This window comes from Montipora capricornis, chromosome 10 (genome assembly GCF_036669925.1).
Source record: "Montipora capricornis isolate CH-2021 chromosome 10, ASM3666992v2, whole genome shotgun sequence".
NCBI classification, from domain to species: domain Eukaryota; kingdom Metazoa; phylum Cnidaria; class Anthozoa; order Scleractinia; family Acroporidae; genus Montipora; species Montipora capricornis.
The window spans coordinates 6,529,282-6,539,507 of record NC_090892.1 but is presented as its reverse complement, the minus strand read 5'-3'; the positions used below and the strand labels follow the sequence as shown (position 1 = coordinate 6,539,507).

The 10,226-nt window shown below is 38.6% G+C and overlaps 2 protein-coding genes across 7 annotated transcripts in view; one reads left to right on the top strand and one right to left on the bottom strand.

The window, feature by feature from the left end:
- Nucleotides 1-492: 492 nt before the first annotated feature.
- LOC138021690 (uncharacterized) overlaps nucleotides 493-10,226 on the bottom strand; it is an 18,741-nt gene continuing 9,007 nt past the window's right edge. For 2 of the 3 annotated variants that reach the window (XR_011126425.1, XM_068868647.1), the window contains exons 2-4: nucleotides 7,338-7,388; nucleotides 6,996-7,046; nucleotides 493-1,079 (exon numbers count right to left, since the gene is read on the bottom strand). Coding sequence is in view for 2 of the 3 variants with exons in the window: in XM_068868647.1 (XP_068724748.1) it covers nucleotides 928-1,079; nucleotides 6,996-7,046; nucleotides 7,338-7,388 (254 nt within the window). In the remaining variant the exon portion in view is untranslated. Of the gene's footprint in view, nucleotides 1,080-6,048; nucleotides 6,560-6,995; nucleotides 7,047-7,337; nucleotides 7,389-10,226 lie in introns of those variants that run through there. The other variant, XM_068868648.1, reaches the window with a different exon arrangement.
- LOC138021689 (transcriptional regulator ATRX homolog) overlaps nucleotides 1,461-10,226 on the top strand; it is a 20,727-nt gene continuing 11,961 nt past the window's right edge. The window contains exons 1-4 of one of the 4 annotated variants that reach the window (XM_068868645.1): nucleotides 1,478-1,634; nucleotides 2,663-2,733; nucleotides 8,539-8,608; nucleotides 8,911-9,120. In XM_068868645.1, coding sequence (XP_068724746.1) covers nucleotides 8,567-8,608; nucleotides 8,911-9,120 — 252 coding nt within the window. In that variant the 5' untranslated portion in view covers nucleotides 1,478-1,634; nucleotides 2,663-2,733; nucleotides 8,539-8,566. Of the gene's footprint in view, nucleotides 1,635-2,651; nucleotides 2,734-3,710; nucleotides 4,013-8,538; nucleotides 8,609-8,910; nucleotides 9,121-10,226 lie in introns of those variants that run through there. The other 3 variants (XM_068868644.1, XM_068868646.1, XM_068868643.1) reach the window with 3 other exon arrangements.

The following is a 10,226-nucleotide window of genomic DNA, read 5'->3' as shown; positions in this document are numbered from 1 at the left end:
GCAAATTTAAAAAAAATATGTGGAGCGGATTCAGCGCTTAGATTTTCAATTATTTAAGGTGGCTCTAAATCCGCTCCACATAATTTAAGTATGCAAAAAGTTTTATTGTGGCATGCTAATTACATTTCAAAAATAAAAAATGGGAGCCACCGAGTTCGTTTTTGAGATATAAGCAGCTAAAGCCAAAATATGGGGTGTTTTTGCAGGGCTTTCCTGTTGCCACGGTAACCTTTTACGTCACAAAAATGCCCAAATCTTTTTCAGCAATCATTAGTGTTTGATATGGTACCACAACATTACTGGTGAGTGATAAGTGCTGTAGTGTCAATTCTTCTAATAAGGACGTTTCTTTCAAGTGTCGAAACTGGTTTGAGCACACCTTAAATGCCAAAAAACTAAAACTTTATTCAAATAATTCAATTAGCTTTAATATGATATATAGTTTGACCTTATACAGAAAATAGCGGCGCGACAATTTCGTTTTTCCGCGGACACCTCATTTTCCTTTACCGAGACCTTAATCTTACTCTTTGTTAGCAGTATAGGTTGCTCAGTTATTCTTATTGCTGGTAACTGAACCACCGTGTTGTTGACGTGTTTTGACACGACGACATTTTTGCAAAACCTCGTACTACAAAGAGGACGGTATCACGTTTCTCCCGCCAAAATGACGCTGGTTTGCGCGCGCTCACTGTTGTTCTATGAGGAAATCTTGTACCGGCTCGTAGTCGTTCTCGTCCTAGAATCTAAAGCTCTCTTTTAACTCCTTAGTTTGGGAGGCAGCATGCTCGAGATGTTAACGCACAAGATTTACTATTTGTTTATTTGCTTATTCTCTTAACTGATACAGAAAGGGCCTAAAATAGTCAAGACTAATACTAGCCCTACGTTATAAATTACAAGGTTTTTTTTACTTTTTGCGGGAGATTATTTTTTATTACACGGGAAAAGAAAAGAAAGAAAGTAGTAAACACACAGAGATTTACAGTTCTTCTCTGACAGTTGTCCTTTTTGAACTTCCTGTTTACACTTGAGGAGAACTGATGGGTTGACTGGTCTGCCTTCGGCCATGTGGAATTCTTGAAAAAAAAAATGTTTTTCAATGATTTGTTTCAATGGCCCTGATGTTTTTGCAATAGGCACCCTAAATGGCCAGCCTACTTTTTTTACAAATGTTGAGTCCGCGTCATACGTTTTGAGCAATTCTGCTTGTGCCGGCCAGGACTTTCCCGCGAGAAGCGCCAAAACATGGATCGTGTGTCATTTACACCCGAATAGGAATTTCCGGGAATCTTTGGTAAATGGTAAATATAAATGAGCAAAAAGTGTAAACTAAAATTCCTTCCGTGTATTCACGTCCGTAAATACAAATACACATAGTTTCGGTGAAAGTTCACTATTGACTGGTGAAAGTTCACTGAGAAACTAGGGTCACGTGCGGCACATGCGGCGAGCGTGCAAAGTTGCATCGTACGACACGACAATAGTGAGTGCGGTTGAGACACTCAAGAGATAACAATCAGTCGTCCTGCTCGCAAATCGCATATGTTTTTCAAATTAATTGTATTCTAACTCGGCGTTGCTCCCTTGAGCAAAGGAAAGCTTTTAAAACAGCATTTCTCTCTCCGTGAACGGTAGGGTGTTGGTAACAGTTAAACTAAGCTTATTTAATTGTCTGATTTTCGAATCACTCATCAGCTTTCGTTTTAATTTAAAAAAAATCGAAATACTGTGAAACTGCTTTACAAACCGGCTCCCTATTCACCTCCCACTTAAACAATTCTTCTCAAAAAGGGGACATTCACAAAACATAAAAAAGGTGAAAGCATTTGAATCATGACGCTGCATTTTGCATGTGATGCTTACAGCGACTGATGGTGTATTTTGGGTCAATTAAGTTGAGTTTTGATGCAGGAAGTTTCGCCGAGATCAATATAGCATTTTAAACTAAAGCAAAACAATTACGAAAATCTCATCTCCTGTTAAGATTGAGGATCATCATGATACGTTATTTAACCGAGCAGTAACTAAAGTAAGCTTGAAGAAATTCAGGGTGAACTGGATCTGAAAGATACCATTTTATGCAGCAGAGGTGCAGATATGAACGCACCATATATGAAAGACAGATATTTGAACTGCGGAGAGGAAGATGTTGTAATATATATGTTTTTCATTTATAGTCCATTCATATCTACATCCTCTACATGTTTATTAGGAACTCACAAACCAGCTGCCCGGTAGTTGGCTCGAGACCACCGTACCGGTATCGAGGAGGTTGTGGGGTCGAGAGCCTGTATCTTTCCGGCTTTCCTTTATACCGCCGAAAGAAAGTTCACCGCCGACTCCGACAGTGATGTTCAATTTTAAAACGCTTCATTCCGAAGCTCAAATGTATTTGTCTACCATATATAGTCTGGCCCTCTAGAATGTGATCGCGGTAGTTGTTATTTTCGATGGTTATTTCATTTCGCTTCTCCAAATCGTGCGGACGGCTGCACTCTTTGTTCGCTAAGGCAACCAGACTCTGGGGTATTCATTCCAAGTCTACATTCAAGAAGGTTAGTAGCGCTTTGGTTAACAAATTAACAAATAAATATCAAATAAGGGAAAATTTTATCAACAGTTTCCTGTTTCCTAAGGGATTGCGTTTGGTTTCCGCTAGATTGAACTGAATTGTCAAAGGGCGGACAAAATCTGATAACATCACATGCGTAGCTGCACGTTTCATAACGGGTGAGTGATCATTCATTAAACCGTTTTCGATTTTTTCACTTAAATGTCAAAAAAAAATCACATTTTATGATCATAAAAGTTTATCATTAAGGATTGATTGCCATCGATGGCCCGTTTTCAAAGAAAAAAAAAGCTTGCCATACGAATTGTACGAATATCTATTCTCCTATTGGTCCTACGTTTTTACAATCCTATTTTTATGATGTGATTTTCCTCTTTCCTACTTTCTATAATGATCGAAGGAGCCCATGAGAGTAAACCATATATATTGATTGCAGACAGAGGATAAATGTTGTTAGCGTTTAGTACTCTGAAAAGCTTAAATATGCCGCAAACAAAGACATACCTATGTGACTAAAAAAAAAAAAAACCCAAAAAACAACAGCTGACAAGATAGTATAAGATAGCATTGTGACATTAGTGCAATCGAAAATACGGGGTCTTTCTGCATGCACCGGAAAGCATTGTGTTTTTAGTCACTTGGGATTAGTCTTAATTTGGAGTTGTTTTGTTTTCTGTCTTTTGTTTTACGCAATTTCTGCTCCGGTACTTGCAGAACTGCCAAAATACGAGACCTTGGGGCCGTGAAAAGTTCTCGTCCTCCTCCACACACACTGCCTTTTTTATGTACAATTTTCTTTTGAGACCCGTTGTCGCTGGCTTTCTTGTACGATGAAAGTGTGGAAGTAGTATTTTTCATCGCATTTCCCATTGTCCAGGCCGAAGTCCTTTGAAACCAATGTCCCGAAACGATGTTATTATTAACATTGAGAGCAGATGGTGCATCGTACGTGGCTTCCTCTTTCTGAAAGCCTTGCATACGAAAATTAAATTACACATCGTTAAAATTAACATCTACTTCACTCTTTTCTAAATATCAACTGGAACATCACTTATCCCTTTCAAAGGTCAGAACCTTGAGGTTATTAAGTAGTGCCTTCAGCCAATCACAGGCAATATCGCTATTTTGACGTATGAAGGCCGTCTGCTGCTGCTACACAAGCATACGAGTGGCCATAGCAGTTTTGTTGTTGTCAGTTTGGCGCTTCTAACAGTGTCCTTGGACCATTTGACGATGCTTATGGGTTTACTTTATTACTAACGTGAAACACAAGTTGTAAAGATGATAATCGTCTTGGAGGATTTGACATAATTGGGAGCAAAGAGAAGTCGAAAGGATCGAACCTATCGCATTTAACTACTATACTATCTTGCCAGCCAGATCAGCTTGTTTACAAAGTAACTACTTTCCTTTGGAGGGTTAAAGGACGAAAGTTAGGTTAGTGGCCCGATTTAAAAAGCTTTGATGTTTAGAGGAAATAATCGATCGATATTGCTCGGAAAGACTTGTTTGTCGATCGAACGTGCAAAGGTGAAAGGTTGAATTGTAAGTAAAATCGACGGTTTTAATTTGTTTTCCCAAGAATTAACATTGCTCTTGCGTTGGCGGCTGAGTGAACCACACACATTTGACAGCAAACGAGCGAGTTGCATTTGATAGAGGTAAATTTAGGACCTTTTCACGTTTCGAGCGCTGGTCCGTCGAATCAAGGGGTAGTGGGTTCGGGGAAGGTTTTATAGCGAAGCAGCCAGTGGGTTTATTTTTCTTTCGTGAGGAGCTGTTAAATGTCGAACGGAGACGCGAAAAATAAGAACTCGCCTCGACAGTTTCGTGGTTTGGTATCGCGGCTTGGCCGCTCATAGACCTCATAAGAGATCACGCCAAACAAAAACAAAACCCTCTGGCACCCAGGGTATGTAATAGGGCGGAGTGCAGTAACTTGAAAAACAAACAAGAATTGATGAAAAGAACGTTCAATAGATCACGCCAATTTGAAAAATAAGTTTTTGTTCAAAATTTTTGTGCTGTTCTGTGTTGCCTTTGTGAAAAGAGAGAGAACCTAGACAGGTTGGCTGGAGTTTTAAATTTGGGACGAAAAGGATCGGCTAGATTGAAAGAGAGAAGTAATCATGTTAAGCCTACAGCAGAATACCCGGCCACAATTGTGTTCTTTTAGTGGCGAGGTATATAGGGAAGATATCGTTGATGTCACCTATTGTTATTAATGTGCCAACCAGAGCCTCAGTGGTTGTCGAAACAAAGGGTCTTTTGTTCCGTGTGGTTGGCACATGTGAATAACAAAAGTAATGTAAACAAATGTCTTCCCTGTAGCAATACACGCCATTCATAAGCAGACAAGTGACCGGGTATTCAGCAGTTTGGCTTGTAAACTAATTAAGTTATTGTTGAAGGAAGCAGACAACTCTATGTGTGGTTTTTCTGTGTGGTGGGATTGGGCCTCACGGGAACAAAGGCCTCAATTTTTGCCAGGGAGGTTAAAAGTTTTGCTGGGTTAGAAACAGTATAGCACAGTGGATAAAGGGGTCTTGGTTCTAAAGAAACTGGTGCTCCAGTCAGGTTGGGAAATTAACCCTTTCAGCCCCGATAGTGCCAAATGGCACTTATAGATTTTACTCTGTCTAACGCCAGACGATTTTACTCGTCAATGGGGAACCCCTCGGGGCTTAAAGGGTTAAGCTGACAGCGTGAAAAAACTATGTCCCCGTTTAACCCTTTCAGCCCCGATAGTGCCAAATGGCACTTATAGATTTTACTCTGTCTAACGCCAGACGATTTTACTCGTCAATGGGGAACCCCTCGGGGCTTAAAGGGTTAAACACAAAAATGGTTTTATCGACTGGGTTGATGTAGTAAATTGACCACTGTAGAGAAATTTGGAAGCTGACGTTTTGAGCGTTAACCCTTCATCAGAGCGAATTAGGGAATTATGGGTTGTTAGCGTTTTATATAGTGAAAGATGAATGGAGCTACGCTATTGTTGGGGATATAGCAATGTGGAAAAATAAATTAGTTGAAAGAAAAGCGTTTGTTAATAGACCATATTCGTATTCCCAGTATTGGACTGGAACTAGCTTGCAATGGAGGCTAATGCAGGGGAATATATTAAAAAGTATTTGCATTTGAAAAGATTTCCCTGCATTAGCCTCCATTGCAAGATAGTTCCAGTCCAATACTGAGAATACGAATATGGTCTATTCTGTCGGGAGTGAGGGAGCGAATTTGATGGTACTTGTTCATCTGTATGGCACTGTATGATCACATGGTAGCATAGGCCCTCCATGTTTACAGTAATTGTAATATTTTTACTGAACACCATCTGTCAACCAGGACTTAGTTGTTCAGAGGGATATCCAGGTAAAACTACCGAATGGATAAGTGCTGTAAATAGCAATGGAATTATCATTTGCACACAACAACTGAGGCCGCATGGCTTAATCAAGGATACTTTGAACTTTCATGTGGGAACTTGTAGCTTTTTTCTTCTGGTACCATTCTGTTTCTTCCTCATCAAAATCAACTTCTATCTAATTACATCGTGCTGCAGTGCTTTTGTCTGGGATCATATATGGACCATGCAGGAGCTAGCTGCTAGAGGCATTTTAACTATGCTCTCAGTCAATAGTTATTAGTCTAAATGTCATTACTCTGTGGTGCTAGCAAGAATGATAATCTACAGTTCTTTTTGTTTGCTAGATGGTATTTTATCTTCAAACTAAAAAATGATTATTCTGATATACTGGTAGTTTATTATAATAAAAATATAATAATAATAATTCTAATAATAATAATAATAATAATAATAATAATAATAATAATAATAATAATAATAAATCTAATAATAATAATAATAATAATATTGGTTGGGTGTTGATGTCCAAGTTGACATGTTGCAGAAAAGGGCACTTATAGGAACTGCCAACGTCCTGAGAAGGGTCCTAAGAATCTGAGGCCGCAGGTTGTGACCTGATTGAGGGATGACAAGAACAAAAGTTGGTGATGTCAACATCAAGGCAACAGATAATAATAATGATAATAATGACAATAAACAGTAGTAGTTTGACAAATTAAAATTGCTCTTTGCCTACTGTCGCCATAAATTACACCTGCAGTAATATTACAATATTATATAAGAAATCTATATTGGGTTCAGAAGAAAGTTAAACTTCTCAACCTATATCATGCCTTCACATTTTAGTCCCGACACAGTATTTTGGTCTCATGTGTGTAGGCTCCTTTGCCATTTAATTAAGATACCCATTTATTATATGGACAGGAGTGCTTTACCAGGAACTAAAACAGTTGTAGAATCAATACGACCTACTGCATCTGGGAACTGAGTGGCATATTGTTCGTATGTAACACGAGTGATCATATGAAGCAATGGCATCACGATTCCCACCTTGTTTTCCTGTCTTCCTTTTCCTTTGCCTACTGTCGCCATAAATTACACCTGCAGTAATATTACAATATAAGAAATCCATATTGGGTTCAGAAGAAAATTAAACTTCTCAACCTATATCATGCCTTCACATTTTAGTCCCGACACAATATTTTGGTCTCATGTGTGTAGGCTCCTTTGCCATTTAATTAAGATACCCATTTATTATATGGACAGGAGTGTTTTACCAGGAACTAAAACAGTTGTAGAATCAATAAGACCTACTACATCTGAGAACTGAGTGGCATATTGTTCGTATGTAACACGAGTGGCCATATGAAGCAATGGCATCACGATTCCCACCTTGTTTTCCTGTCTTCCTTTTTCTTTGCCTACTGTCACCATAAATTACACCTGCAGTAATATTAAAATATAAGAAATCTATATTGGGTTCAGAAGAAAATTAAACTTCTCAACCTATATCATGCCTTCACATTTTAGTCCCGACACAGTATTTTGGTCTCATGTGGGAACTGAGTTGCATAAATTATTGTTTGTATGTAACACGAGTGGTCATATGAAGCAATGGCGTCACAATTCCCACCTTGTTTTCCTGCCTTTTTTGTTTTTATCAATACACAGTATTTTTATTAAAATCTGCTTTTCAATCTCTACCTATTTTATTGTCCGTATAATAAAAAGAAAATTACTCGTTAGCTTGAAGCATGAACAAGTGAGATATTGTTCTTGCTGCAAGAACATAAAATTCATATTGTCTCGCCATTGTGTAATATCCTCTATTTATGCAGATCTTTATTGCATATTGAATAAAATATAGCACCCTATACACCGAGGTGGAGGTGGCTAGTGGTGGATATTTACCTCACCACTTTGCGGCTCGGTAAGTATCCACCACCAGCCACCAACACTGAGGTGAATAGTTGTTTTATTACATACTAAAACAGTGAGATAATATAGCACTAAAAGATGATTTAAATTCATTTATTTCTGCAAAGATTACAACATTTTCGGGCGCAAATTCTGCGCAAATTGCTCAAAAGTGAATAGTTCACCGAAGTGGAGGTGGCTAGTGGTGGATATTTACCGAGCCGCAAAGCGGCGAGGTAAATATCCAACGCTGGCCACCGACACCGAGGTGAATAGTTGTTTTAGTATATGCTAAAACAGTGATATAATATACAGCACAAAAAATTAGTTTGGATGTTTTCTTCACTTTTCATAGATGCAAATCGGGACGCCATTTTTTCCTGAGTTGCTTGGAGGTAAATAGCACAGGATATTCGGAGTTTGACGAGCCAATCAGGGCCCGCGTTCAATGCTATCCACTGTTTTAGTATATACTAACAAAGGATATCCGGAGTTTGAGTAGCCAATCAGCGTGTGCATTCAATGCTATCGACTGTTTTTGGTATATACTAATGTGTAATGTCAACCAATTGAATGTTGATGTTAAAGACAGCTGTGGCACTGCTCTTCTCTTCTCAGTGTGTAGTCATTTTTGGTCTTGCTAAGTATATAAGACTATTTTCTATTTATTTTTCAGTGGATGTGAATAGCAGAGGACACAGGTCATGTGGAAAGGAAATTTAGTCAAGCGCAAACACAGTCCCCAGGTACTGTAACTTATTCCAGACATGTATGAGTTTTATGTTTTGGTAGGAGGGTGTGTGAAGGGAGGGTCATGCTCTCTGCCAGTGAGGGAGCATTGGTAGATTTGTCAAAAACAAGCCATAATTAGTAAACAAAATGGTGCTGCATGTGTGGCAATCATTTCAGCTCATTGAAAAAAAAAAAGGGAAAACTAATGCACAGCTAACACAAAGTTAAACTAATTTGGTGTCAACAAAGTTTCACAAAAATTAAAGTAATGACAACACTTACAAGCCACTTTAACATAATTTTTTTCTAAGAACAGAAAGGCAATGCAAGCAGCAGCAGCAGCGAAGAGGAAGAAGGCAAAGCGAGGCTGCCAAAGAGCAACTCTTCAAAAGGGAAAAAGGCAAAAGAGAGAACTAGTCCTGCGACAACAGAAGATGAAGGGCAAGATTGCAAGAAGCAAAGCAATGGAAATGACATTAGTCACAAAAAAGATGACTTGAATGGTAGAGGGGCTGATGCTGAGGAGGTAATGTTTCATTCCTGTGTGAAGTATTTTGTGAGAAGAATGAAGAAGTGGAATTTTCTCTGATTGTAAGAAAATAAGAAGAAAAGGACAAAGGAGACAGTGCAACCCAGTGGTTAGGATGCTTTCCTTGAAATCTGGAGATCCCTTGTTCAAGATTCATTCTGACCACTCATTGAAATTGATCCTGGTAGAGTCCCTGGTTCAATTTCTCTGCGACATTTGCAAATATCCAAATGGTTTGCTTTTGGCCAGTGGGGATTCTTAACAGTTGCTATTGTTGTTCTGTTCTGTCTTTTCCTGACTGGATCAGGTGACCTTGATAAGCATTTAATGCTTTTAATTGCTGATACTTGCATAATACTCGATTACCCTGTACAGTGGCGTTTTTGTGTTTCAATCAAGTGAGCAAGGGCACTTACAAAAATGTAGGTGGTCAAACCATGTTCCACATACACGTGTGTACCTGCTGGTCTTATCACACCCTCACATATCACAAGCAAGTGCTCTTGTCTGGAACACATTGCTTTGGAGTTGTTTTAGAGGCCACTGTACTCTCAAATTTTTTGTTAAGGTTGCAATCAAGTTCACGGATATGCATACTCTCTTATGAATGTTAGGTTCAAATTCTCATCATGAGCCTGCACAACACAAGTTATCTTTTAGAGAAACTCAGAAAACAAAAATTAAAAAAGTTGCAATAAAGAAGCAACGAATGCAGAAACAAATTTATGAAAGCGAAAGGGGCTGAATCAAATCCAGAATTCTTTGCCTTGGTTTTGGGTGATAAGTTTAGCCTATGACAAGAGCTCCACCAAGCAGAGCACCATACTCATAGGAACCTGTGAGTTGCTTTTTTCTTGGCAATCGTGGCTAGTGGTATTACTTGTGGGCACATATGCACAACAACACGGGCGAAGTTGCCCAATAATTAATAATATTCTAATAATTTAATGATAATAATAATAACAATATTAATAAATTATAATAATCATTACTTGTGTTCAATGCGGTGGCCATACTCCAGCTAGTGTACATCTTTAATATTGGACATCCATGTTCTGGTCAATTGACACATGTCAAAATAAGGTATCTACTGACCAGTATCA